Below are 13,792 nucleotides of genomic sequence, written 5' to 3' on the forward strand. Positions count from 1 at the left end.
CAGCAGGCCTTGACTTGATGTGCGGCTCCCGGGACACCTAGTCACTTTCTATGATAAGAATAATCTTACCATATCTAAGTTTACTTATAATAAGAAGTATGTTTCATAACCTATATGTGTTCAGGAGTAAGATGGAAAATCATCCTTATCTTCACATGCAGGGCCGGCCCTACCATGGGTCCCAGCGGGTCCACTGGACCCAGGCAGCACTTTGAGAGGGGCGGCCAACTGAACCACAAGCCGCCTCTCCTTCTCTTATATTTACCCAGAAAATTGACGACCAAGATTTTTTTTTTCCAGCAGTTGTGTGTCATGATGACAACTGCCCCATGGCTGCTCCGTCTGCCCCTATACTACCCTAGCCTGTCTATACACTACCCCAACCTGCCCCTATACTGCCTTAGCCTGTTCATATACTACCCTAGCTTGTCCATTCACTACCCTAGCTTCTCTATATACTACCCTAGCCTGCCCCTAGACTACCCTAGCCTGTCTATTATATAGTACCCTAGCCTGTGTATATACTACCCTAGCTTGTCTATATACTACCTTAGCCCACCCCTATACTGCCCCAGCCTGCCTATTATATAGTACCCTAGCCTGTGTATATACTACCCTAGCTTGTCTATATACTACCCTAGCCTGCCCCTAGACTACCCTAGCCTGTCTATTATATAGTACCCTAGCCTGTCTATTATATAGTACCCTAGCCTGTGTATATACTACCTCAGCCTGAACCTATACTGCCTTAGCTTGTCCATATACTACCCTAGCCTGTCTATTATATAGTACCCTAACCTGTGTATATACTACCCTAGCTTGTCTATATACTAACCTAGCCCACCCCTATACTGCCTATTATATAGTGCCCTAGCCTGTGTATATACTACCTCAGCCTGAACCTATACTGCCTTAGCTTGTCCATATACTACCCTAGCCTGTCTATTATATAGTACCCTAACCTGTGTATATACTACCCTAGCTTGTCTATATACTAACCTAGCCCACCCCTATACTGCCTATTATATAGTGCCCTAGCCTGTGTATATACTACCTCAGCCTGAACCTATACTACCTTAGCGTGTCCATATACTACCATAGCTTGTCTATATAATACCCTAGCCTGCCCCTAGTCTACCCTAGCCTGTCTATTAAATAGTACTCTAGCCTGTGTGTATACTAACTCAACATGCCCCTATACTGCCTTAGCTTGTCCATATACTACCCTAGCCTGTCCATATACTACCCTAGCTTGTCTATATACTACCCTAGCCTGCCCCTAGACTACCCTAGCCTGTCTATTATATAGTACCCTAGCCTGTACATATACTACCCTAGCCCACCCCTATACTGCCCCAGCCTGACGATTATATAGTACCCTAGCCTGTGTATATACTACCTCAGCCTGAACCTATACTGCCTTAGTTTGTCCATATACTACCCTAGCCTGTCCATATACTACCCTAGCTTGTCTATATAGTACCCTAGCCTGCCCCTAGACTACCCTAGCCTGTCTATTATATACTACCCTAGCCTGTCTATTATATAGTACCCTAGCCTGTGTATATACTACCTCAGCCTGAACCTATACTGCCTTAGCTTGTCCATATACTACCCTAGCCTGTCCATTGACTCATGTAGATTCGGTGCCAGAAAGTCTGACTTACATCTAAAGGAATGTGTATTGAAGTTCCTTGTGTCATGTTGTGGGTGAAGTTGAGTCATTGTCCATATTTGGTTGCTAACAGCCAGATTCATCTACAGATGCGCCGTCGTATCTATGCACCTTATTCTCCATGCTAGATACGCCTGAATTCTAGCTTAATACGACCGACGTAAGTCTCCTACGCCGTCGTATCTTCGTTGCATATTTACACTGGCCGCTAGGGGCGATTCCATTGATTTACGCGTGGAATATGCAAATGACCTAGATACGCCGATTCACGAACGTACTTGCTCCCGTCGCAGTAAGCTACGCCGTTTACGTAAGGCGTACATCCAGCGTAAAGATAAACCACCAAATAGTTGGTGTAAGTCGTGTAGATACCGTGTCAGAACTGCCGTCGGATTTTACGTTGTTTGCGTAAGTCGTACGTGAATGGGGCTGGGCGTAGGTTACGTTCACGTCTTATGAATTGAGCCGGCGTATCTTAGGGAGTAAATTCAACGTGATTCTGAGCATGCGCACGCATGCGCCATTCGTTCGGCGCTTCATTTACATGGGGTCACGATTCATTTTACTACAACACGCCCACTACCTGCCTACTTTGAATTAGGCGGGCTTACGCCGGCCCATTTACGCTACGCCGATGTAATTTACGGAGCAAGTGCTTTGAGAATACTGTACTTGTGCTACGCTGATCTAAGATACGCCGCTCTACCTGAATCCGGCTATAACTGTATAAGAAGAGCTGAGTTTACCATTAAAGTATTCATTCATTTGGAACCAGAGAACAGAGCTTGTGTCTCGTTATTCTGGAAAAATCCATATGGATCGTGTCTGCTGGATTGTGGAGTGTCGGATAAGCTGTTGTGGGTTGGTGGAATGGAATATCGTAAACGGCGTTAACCCCTGACCGTTACAGACTCTAATGCTTTTATTCTGCTGCAGAGGAAGCAAAGTGGACAGTCTGATAAATGCAGTCCCAGTTTCAGGGGCGGTAGCCCATTCATTAAGGGCGCATGGGCTCCACCCCCCTATACAGTTAATGGATAGATTCATGCATAGCAGAGCACCCCCTATTTATGTGTCCGGCCCCTTTCAGGACGCCGGGCGCATGAATTACAGGGCTGTTTTTCTTTTTTAGAGCACCTGATTAAAGCTGTAGGCTTCAAAATCGGGTAGACTCGGAGCGTAAAGCATTGAGCTCGGAGCCCACCCAGGTGTGTTAGAAAATAAAATGAATATTCGCTTTTCTAACACTGAATCGCCTCTCCGCCAATCAGGAAGCGGGGGTCTGATACCCGTTTCCCGATTGCCTGAAAGGTCAGGCGATCCTATTGGAGGCCTAGGAGGAGACGCACAGCGGAAGCCCCCGTGATCTCAGAAAAGGACACAGGAGACACTGGCAGATGCCCTCTGCAGCCTGATCCCCTGCCCATTGTGCCCGCTGATCCCCGCCATTGTGTGCCGCCGATCCCTGCCGCTGTGCGCACGCTGATCCCGGATACTAGGTGCCCGAAAATAACCATACTAGATTAAAAAAAAATAAGAAAATAACCATACTAGATTAAAAAAATAAATAAATAACCATACTAGATAAAACAAATAAGAAAATAACCATACTAGATAAAAAAAGAAGAAGAAAACCACACTAGATAAAAAAAGAAAAAAGAAGAAAATAACCATACTATATAAAAAGAGAAGAAGATAACCACACTAGATAAAAAAAAATAAAAAAATAAAAAGAAGAAGAAAATAACCATACTAGATAACAAAAAAGAGGAAAATAACCATACTAGATAAAAAAAGAAGAAAATAACCATACTAGATAAAAAAAGAAGAAAATAACCACACTAGATAAAAAAAGAGGAAAATAACCATACTAGATAAAAAAAGAAGAAAATAACCATACTAGATAAAAAAAGAAGAAAATAACCACACTAGATAAAAAAAGAGGAAAATAACCATACTAGATAAAAAAAAAAAGAGGAAAATAACCATACTAAAAAAAAAAGAAGAAAATAACCATACTAGAAAAAAATAAGAAGAATATCTGCACAGAGCATAAATTTAGGGATGAATAAATTGGTCAGCCTAATTATATTTAATAATTGATTTCATATTGGAGGCACCGTCATATATCGATTTGATTAAATGATCAATAAATCGCTGACTTAATCATTTAAACTTCTTGACACTCAGAGGTCCCCATTGTTCGGATAATCAATCTTTCATACCTTGGTGTCCCAGCCGCAGAAGTTTGAAGGCACGCGAAGGTTGAGGACGTTGTATCCTTGGGTGTTGTTCACCTTTAAATCCATCCGAGGACCACAACACTCCCGCTGCTCGGTGGCTTGGTACGCAAGTTGGCCATCGGCGCCAAACAAGTCATATGTAGTATGGCTCTTGAATGTGCTCGCCCCTGAAAATACAAGCGATATAAAAAAGGATTTAGCGAACAAAAGTCAAATGTCTATGGAGGGGTTCTACCAAAGCAGATGACGTTGTGTTACATCATCCACCTTCCGATGTAAATTCACATGTAATCCAAATACTGCATACGAGGAAACACAGGTTATAGAAAATGTTATCTCCTTTTTGTAAACCCCTCCTACTGGTGGGAGGAGCCAAGTAGGAAATAAACACTAGTGGCTAGATTCAGGTAGGGGCGCGCTATCTAAGGGCGGCGCAGCGTATCGTATTTACGCTACGCCGCCGCAACTTACAGGAGCAAGTGCAGTATTCGCAAATCACTTGCTCCGTAAGTTGCGGCGGCGTATCGTAAATGGGGCCGGGGTAAGCGCGCGTAATTCAAATGAGTAAGGGGGTGGCGTGTTTTATGTTAATGTGTGTTGACCTGACGTGATTGACGTTTTGTACATATCCCAGTGTGCATTGCTCCAAATGACGTCGCAAGGACGTCATTGGTTTTGACTTGAACGTAAATTACGTCCAGCCCTATTCGCGAACGACTTACGCAAACGACGTAAAGAATTCAAAGATCGAAGCGGGAACGACGTCCCTACTTAACATTGAGTGCGCCTCATAGAAGCAGGCACGACGTTACGCCGAAAAAGCCTTTACGCAAACGACGTAAAAAACGAACGCCGGGCGCACGTACGTTTATGAATCGGCGTATCTAGGTAATTTGCATACTTTCTGCCGAAAACGACGGGAGCGCCACCTAGCGGCCAGCGTAAGAATGCACCCTAAGATACGACGGCGTAATGGAATTACGACAGTCGGATCTTAGGCGAATGTCGGCGTATCTAGCTTTCTGAATACAGAAAGAAGATACGCCGGCGCAGCTTTGAATTTACGCGGCCTATCTATGGATACGCCGGCGTAATTCTTTGCTGAATCTAGCCCTAGAGCTCCACCTGCTGGCTGGGTATGGAAATATAAAAATGTTAATGTGAATATATATATATATATATATATATATATATATATATTCACATTAACATTTTTATATTTCCATACCCAGCCAGCAGGTGGAGCTCTAGGGCTAGATTCAGCAAAGAATTACGCCGGCGTATCCATAGATAGGCCGCGTAAATTCAAAGCTGCGCCGGCGTATCTTCTTTCTGTATACCTATATATAAAAAAAATATATATATATATATATATATATATATATATATATTTTTTTTTTTTATTGTGAATTATTACTTGAATAAAAAGAGAAAAATATACTGTAGTTATGACCATAATACATAAAGCGATGCGCAACATCACAAGGGCCCAGATTCTCAGAGAGCAAGGCGCACATTACGCCGCCGTAGAGCACACACCGTAACGGCACGCCGACGTAGCGCGAAGAGGCAAGCATTGCATTCAGAAAGCCAGTGCTCCCAACGCTGCGCCAGCGTGGGTTTCGAAGGCGCACGCCGGCGTAGGTTGAAGTGGGCGTGACCCCATGCAAATGATGGGCCGAGCGCCAGACAGGTACGTATCACGAACTGCGCATGCGCCGTGACGTGGACGCATGCACACAACCACACCGGCACAACTGCCTAAGCTACGCCGGATCACAGCGTTCGCCGTGAACATAACGTACGCCCAGCCAGACACACGTCCAACGCACAATACGCCGGCTTGTGTTCCCTGGTGCAGACCTTTGCATGTCTGTTGCCGGGTTGCACCTCATTTATGGGGAATAACTTTACGCCGGACGTACAACTTACGCGCATCTCGTGTAGCATGCGCCGGGGGACACGCACGTTCGTGAATCTGCGTATTTCCCTCATTTTGCATGTTTGAATGGCTAATCAATGGGAGCGGCACCGTGCGCCCAGCCCATATGTGTGCCCACCCTACGCCGGCGTGTGGAAGCTACGTCGGCGGGGTGTAGTCTGTTTTTAGGCGCATGTTGGTTCGTGGGTCTGCCGCACACATACGGCGGCGCACATTGGCACTTACGTCGGCGTAACGTGTTATACGTCGGTGTAAGTGCTTTGTGAACCTGGGCCATTGTGTTCCATTTAAGACAAAATTGTTAAATGGGTGATATATTTGGAGATCTAGCTCTGCCAATAAGAGTAGCAGGAAATGTTCTGTAGCACCCTCTACCGTAGGTAGGTGCTAGAGTAGGGAAATTTAGGCAGGCCTATGCTTCAGGCTAGGCCTGCTTGTTTTGATCTGGGGGCAGGGGGTGTGACCACCTATGCTCTAGTTCTGGGGCGCCTCCCCTGCTTCCAGGGAGAATGATCTGGATGAGGGGCAGGGCACAGGACTGGAGTGACAGTAAGAAGCCCTGACCAATCCCCACTTGGAATTGGCAGGGGGCAGGCCTCCCATATAAGCTCAGGTCCCAGCCCACTGGGGAGAAGTTGTTGGCCAGGAGACATGGAGAATTGAGCATTAGGCAGCAACAGGAGGCCATCCCCATCTGGGCGAGTGTGCCGATCGTGGAGGAGCCCGGCAGAGCTGGGAGGGCGCTACATCCTTACACGGTCATGGAGGAGGTGTCCTGGAACAGAGTGGCTGGAGAAGCTGTCGGAACATGTGTCCAGTTAAAGTTCTCTATCATGGACTCGAGGGCATGAAAAGGTCGGTGAGTTGATCACATTGGATTTCTAGATGAGGCATGCCAGGGGAGCTGGGTGCAAGGCCAGAGGAGAGGCTGTGGGAAAAGTGGCAAATCAATGCAGCCTGAGGGCGCATGATTTGCAGACTGGACTAGCTGGGAGCAGTAGTCCACCAAGCTACACGTGCTACTAAACTACTAGGCCACTGGGCAGAGGTACTGCAGACCTCTGGCCTAGTAACAGCACATTTCATAGCCAGCCATTGAGAGCGGACTCTTTTGCTCATAGAGGAGGATGTGACAAGTTACGCCGACGTAAGTGCAAATGTGCGCCGTCGTATCTGTACGCAAGACCTAAAAAAAAGAGATGCACCTAAAAATAGGCTTCACCCTGCCGACGTAGCTTGCTTACGCCGGCGTAGGGTGGGCACAAATTTAGGCTGGGCGCATGGTGCCGCTCCCATTGATTAGCTATTCAAACATGCAAATGAGGGAAATACGGCGATTCACGGACCTGCGTGTGCCCGATGCAGGCTACGAGAGGTGCGCGTAAGTTGTACGTCCAGCGTAAAGTTATTCCCCATAAAGGAGGTGCAACCCAGCAGCAGACATGCAAAGGTCTGCACCAGGGAACACAAGCCGGCGTATTTTAAGTTTTACAGTTGTTCCGACGTAGTTAAGAGTGGGGTTGTCCCGATACCACTTTTTTAGGACTGAGTACGAGTACCGATACTTTTTTTCAAGTACTCGCCGATACCGAATACTGATACTTTTTTTTAAATGTGTCCCCAAATGCAGCCATGTCCCCCCACAAATGCAGCCACGTCCCCCCACAGATGCAGCCACGTCCCCCCACAGATGCAGCCATGTCTCCCCCCATATCCAGCCATGTCCCCCCATATGCAGCCATGCCCCCCCCATATCCAGCCATGTCCCCCAATATCCAGCCATGTCCCCCAATATCCAGCCATGTCCCCCCATATGCAGCCATGTCTCCCCCCATATCCAGCCATGTCCCCCATATGCAGCCATGTCTCCCCCCCATATGCAGCCATGTCTCCCCCCCCATATGCAGCCATGTCCCCCCATATGCAGCCATGTCTCCCCCCCATATCCAGCCATGTCTCCCCCCCCCCATATCCAGCCATGTCCCCCCATATGCAGCCATGTCTCCCCCCATATCCAGCGATGTCCCCCCATATGCAGCCATGTCTCCCCCCCATATCCAGCCATGTCCCCCATATGCAGCCATGTCTCCCCCCATATCCAGCCATGTCCCCCATATGCAGCCATGTCTCCCCCCATATCCAGCCATGTCCCCCATATGCAGCCATGTCTCCCCCCATATCCAGCCATGTCTCCCCCCATATCCAGCCATGTCTCCCCCCATATGCAGCCATGTCTCCCCCCATATACAGCCATGTCCCCCATATCCAGCCATGTCCCCCATATGCAGCCATGTCTCCCCCCATATCCAGCCATGTCTCCCCCCATATCCAGCCATGTCCCCCATATGCAGCCATGTCCCCCTTACCTGCATCCCACTGCCGCCGACTGGTTAATACGCGCAGGGAACATTAAGCTTTCATTTGAATAGCTGTAATGATTTGCGCCGCTCTGCGTATAGACACTCCCCCTTGCTCGGGATTGGACAGTTCACCCGAGCAAGGGGGAGTGTCTATACGCGACGCAAATCATTACAGCTATTCAAATGAAAGCTGTAATGTTCCCCGCGCGTATTAACCAGTCGGATGCGGCGGGATACAGCGTAACGCCGGTGGGATGCGGCGTAACGGCGGCGGGGGTGGGGGGGGGGGTTGTATTCTATTTCGGTATCGGGGGTATTTGCGGGAGTACGAGTACTCACGCAAATACTCGGAATCGGCCCCGATACTAGTATCGGTATAACTGCCTAAGCTACGCCGGATCACAGCGTTCGCCGTGAACATAACGTACGCCCAGCCAGACACACGTCCAACGCACAATACGCCGGCTTGTGTTCCCTGGTGCAGACCTTTGCATGTCTGTTGCCGGGTTGCACCTCATTTATGGGGAATAACTTTACGCCGGACGTACAACTTACGCGCATCTCGTGTAGCATGCGCCGGGGGACACGCACGTTCGTGAATCTGCGTATTTCCCTCATTTTGCATGTTTGAATGGCTAATCAATGGGAGCGGCACCGTGCGCCCAGCCCATATGTGTGCCCACCCTACGCCGGCGTGTGGAAGCTACGTCGGCGGGGTGTAGTCTGTTTTTAGGCGCATGTTGGTTCGTGGGTCTGCCGCACACATACGGCGGCGCACATTGGCACTTACGTCGGCGTAACGTGTTATACGTCGGTGTAAGTGCTTTGTGAACCTGGGCCATTGTGTTCCATTTAAGACAAAATTGTTAAATGGGTGATATATTTGGAGATCTAGCTCTGCCAATAAGAGTAGCAGGAAATGTTCTGTAGCACCCTCTACCGTAGGTAGGTGCTAGAGTAGGGAAATTTAGGCAGGCCTATGCTTCAGGCTAGGCCTGCTTGTTTTGATCTGGGAGCAGGGGGTGTGACCACCTATGCTCTAGTTCTGGGGCGCCTCCCCTGCTTCCAGGGAGAATGATCTGGATGAGGGGCAGGGCACAGGACTGGAGTGACAGTAAGAAGCCCTGACCAATCCCCACTTGGAATTGGCAGGGGGCAGGCCTCCCATATAAGCTCAGGTCCCAGCCCACTGGGGAGAAGTTGTTGGCCAGGAGACATGGAGAATTGAGCATTAGGCAGCAACAGGAGGCCATCCCCATCTGGGCGAGTGTGCCGATCGTGGAGGAGCCCGGCAGAGCTGGGAGGGCGCTACATCCTTACACGGTCATGGAGGAGGTGTCCTGGAACAGAGTGGCTGGAGAAGCTGTCGGAACGTGTGTCCAGTTAAAGTTCTCTATCATGGACTCGAGGGCATGAAAAGGTCGGTGAGTTGATCACATTGGATTTCTAGATGAGGCATGCCAGGGGAGCTGGGTGCAAGGCCAGAGGAGAGGCTGTGGGAAAAGTGGCAAATCAATGCAGCCTGAGGGCGCATGATTTGCAGACTGGACTAGCTGGGAGCAGTAGTCCACCAAGCTACACGTGCTACTAAACTACTAGGCCACTGGGCAGAGGTACTGCAGACCTCTGGCCTAGTAACAGCACATTTCATAGCCAGCCATTGAGAGCGGACTCTTTTGCTCATAGAGGAGGATGTGACAAGTTACGCCGACGTAAGTGCAAATGTGCGCCGTCGTATCTGTACGCAAGACCTAAAAAAAAGAGATGCACCTAAAAATAGGCTTCACCCTGCCGACGTAGCTTGCTTACGCCGGCGTAGGGTGGGCACAAATTTAGGCTGGGCGCATGGTGCCGCTCCCATTGATTAGCTATTCAAACATGCAAATGAGGGAAATACGGCGATTCACGGACCTGCGTGTGCCCGATGCAGGCTACGAGAGGTGCGCGTAAGTTGTACATCCAGCGTAAAGTTATTCCCCATAAAGGAGGTGCAACCCGGCAGCAGACATGCAAAGGTCTGCACCAGGGAACACAAGCCGGCGTATTTTAAGTTTTACAGTTGTTCCGACGTAGTTAAGAGTAGGGTTGTCCCGATACCACTTTTTTAGGACTGAGTACGAGTACCGATACTTTTTTTCAAGTACTCGCCGATACCGAATACCGATACTTTTTTTTAAATGTGTCCCCAAATGCAGCCATGTCCCCCCACAAATGCAGCCACGTCCCCCCACAGATGCAGCCACGTCCCCCCACAGATGCAGCCATGTCTCCCCCCATATCCAGCCATGTCCCCCCATATGCAGCCATGCCCCCCCCCATATCCAGCCATGTCCCCCAATATCCAGCCATGTCCCCCCATATGCAGCCATGTCTCCCCCCATATCCAGCCATGTCCCCCATATGCAGCCATGTCTCCCCCCCATATGCAGCCATGTCTCCCCCCCCATATGCAGCCATGTCCCCCCATATGCAGCCATGTCTCCCCCCCATATCCAGCCATGTCTCCCCCCCCCCATATCCAGCCATGTCCCCCCATATGCAGCCATGTCTCCCCCCATATCCAGCGATGTCCCCCCATATGCAGCCATGTCTCCCCCCCATATCCAGCCATGTCCCCCATATGCAGCCATGTCTCCCCCCATATCCAGCCATGTCCCCCATATGCAGCCATGTCTCCCCCCATATCCAGCCATGTCCCCCATATGCAGCCATGTCTCCCCCCATATCCAGCCATGTCTCCCCCCATATCCAGCCATGTCCCCCATATGCAGCCATGTCCCCCATATGCAGCCATGTCTCCCCCTATGCAGCCATGTCTCCCCCCATATACAGCCATGTCCCCCATATGCAGCCATGTCTCCCCCCATATACAGCCATGTCCCCCATATGCAGCCATGTCTCCCCCCATATCCAGCCATGTCCCCCATATGCAGCCATGTCTCCCCCCATATCCAGCCATGTCCCCCATATGCAGCCATGTCCCCCTTACCTGCATCCCGCTGCCGCCGACTGGTTAATACGCGCGGGGAACATTAAGCTTTCATTTGAATAGCTGTAATGATTTGCGCCGCTCTGCGTATAGACACTCCCCCTTGCTCGGGATTGGACAGTTCACCCGAGCAAGGGGGAGTGTCTATACGCGACGCGAATCATTACAGCTATTCAAATGAAAGCTGTAATGTTCCCCGCGCGTATTAACCAGTCGGATGCGGCGGGATGCAGCGTAACGCAGGTGGGATGCGGCGTAACGGCGGCGGGGGGGGGGGGGGAGTATTCTATTTCGGTATCGGGGGTATTTGCGGGAGTACGAGTACTCACGCAAATACTCGGAATCGGCCCCGATACTAGTATCGGTATCGGGACAACCCTAGTTGTGAGCATGTACAGGGGGATGCGCCCATCATTTGCATGGGGTCACGCCTCATTTGCATGGGTCACGCCCACTTCCACCTGCGCCGGCCTGCGCCTTTGAAACCCACGCCACGCTGGCGCAGCGTGGGGAGCACCGGCTTGCTGAATTCCATGCTTGCCTCTCTGCGCTGCGTTGGCGTAGCGTACATGGGTTACTCTACGGCGGCGTAATGTGCGCCGTGCTCTCTGTGAATCTGGGACAATATCTGTGCATCAGTACTTCAAGGCTCAACCAAATTCCAAGACCTTTAATATGATGGCAAAGCAACATGTTCTATGGGCATCCCATATCCCCTTTCCCCCAACCAACCCCAATAAACGAAACAAACAACGCAAATGACTGTTCATTGTCTCTGAGATGGAGGTCTGGCAGCAGGGTGATATGGTGGATATTGGTTACTAGTAGAAACCAAGCACTACAGTCCATTGATACATTTATAATTTCATTGCCCCAAAATCCCTGAACAGAAGAAGAAGAATCCGAATACATTTGTAGAACAAGCAATCCGGTGAAGGTGAAGGCGGAACGTTGGAGGATCCCAATAATTGGTAGAAAACTAATGGAGACTTGGGGGAGGGGCATTACAAAAAAAAAAAAAAAAAGACTTACTTGTTTGTTTCATGGAGAGTGCATTGACCTGTTGAACAGAAGAAAGACGAGTCAGTAAATACGCCTGGTTACCATTTCCACCACAACCAACGCCAACCATAACCATAACCGTCGTAGCAGAGGGACTCGCAGGGAGCCTGGAGGAGTCTTGTTCTGGATTCACACATCTCCCAGGTTTCTTTTCTATACCTTTCTAGACCTCTGGCCTTCTGTCCCCTCCCTTCCAGGCCATTAAGGCCCCTTTCACACTTGTACGACCAGGCCCGGATTTCCCACAAGGCCACCGAGGCCAGGCCTCAGGGTGGCAGGGTGCCGAGGTGGCATGGAGTCCCCCGATGCCCGGAACCAACATCACTTGTAAAATGTGTGCTGCCATCCATCCTCCCCTCTCCCGCCCCCCACTTACCTCTCTCTGCTGGCTCTGTCTTCGGGACTCCGTCCTCCCTCGGCCGCCGAGTCTGTCTCCTGTTCTTGCCGCCGATGTACACAGTGAGAGGGGTGAGCTGTGCTCTTCCCATCTCAGCTGTGACAGGAGTTCTAGCACAGTGCTAGGACTCCTGTTTTGGAGGTGACAGGGTCAATAAAGAGAACCTGTCACCTCCAATTGCTATCACACAGGGAATTTTTTTCTCCTGTGTGATAGCAATAAAGTTAAGTGAAATAAAATGATAAAAAAAAAATAAAAAAAATAAGAAATAATAATTAAATTAATATAATAAAAAAGTAATTAAAAAGTTAAAAACTACGACTTCAGGTTGTTCCGACTTCAAAGTAGTCTCTGCACTACTTTGGTCCGACTTTGATGCCAGTTACACAAGCATTCCCTGAAATCGCGGGAAAATCACGGCCGCGAGTGGTGGCAAAATCGTGGTCGCAAATCGCAGCAAAATTGCTCGACTTTGAAGTCGTAGTCGTGTGAAAGGGGCCTTGGGCCCACCTGGAGTCTTTGCTCTGCAGCCCAGGGTTCAGACAGGTCATACCGAGCTAAAGGTTGGTGAGAACTGGAGAACTCTGTATATGGAGGCTGACGGGCGTTAGGCCTGGGCAGCCTGATGGTCAGGATCACCTCATGTGTAGTTGGTGCCCACTAAGCACCAGGACCCCCATCTCTCCCCAGTAAACACCAGGACCCCCCATCTCTTCCTACTAAGCATCAGGACCCCCACCTCTCCCTACTAAGCACCAGGACCCCTATCTCCCCACTACTAAGCACCAGGACCCCCCATCTCTCCCCACTAAGCACCAGGACCTGCCATCTCTTCCCACTAAACACCAGGACCCCCATCTCTCCCTACTAAGCACCAGGACCCCCATCTCTCCCTACTAAGCACCAGGACCCCCCATCTCTCCCTACTAAGCATCAGGACCCCCATCTCTCCCTACTAAGCACCAGGACCCCCCATCTCTCCCTACTAAGCACCAGGACCCCCCATCTCTCCCTACTAAGCATCAGGACCCCCCACCTCTCCCTACTAAGCACCAGGACCCCCACCTCTCCCTACTAAGCACCAGGACCCCCCATCTCTCCCCACTAAGCACCGGGACCTGCCA

The 13,792-nt window shown here is 49.8% G+C and overlaps 1 protein-coding gene across 2 annotated transcripts in view; it reads right to left on the reverse strand.

The window, feature by feature from the left end:
- The window catches only part of LOC120933797 (phospholipid scramblase 3-like), a 43,798-nt gene that overhangs the window by 14,452 nt on the left and 15,554 nt on the right, over positions 1-13,792 (reverse strand). For both annotated transcript variants that reach the window (XM_040347192.1, XM_040347193.1), the window contains exons 3-4: positions 12,242-12,269; positions 3,901-4,085 (exon numbers count right to left, since the gene is read on the reverse strand). In XM_040347192.1, the coding sequence (XP_040203126.1) occupies positions 3,901-4,085; positions 12,242-12,269 (213 nt within the window). The remainder of the gene's footprint in view (positions 1-3,900; positions 4,086-12,241; positions 12,270-13,792) is intronic.

Source organism: Rana temporaria, chromosome 3 (genome assembly GCF_905171775.1).
Source record: "Rana temporaria chromosome 3, aRanTem1.1, whole genome shotgun sequence".
In the NCBI taxonomy this organism is placed as follows: domain Eukaryota; kingdom Metazoa; phylum Chordata; class Amphibia; order Anura; family Ranidae; genus Rana; species Rana temporaria.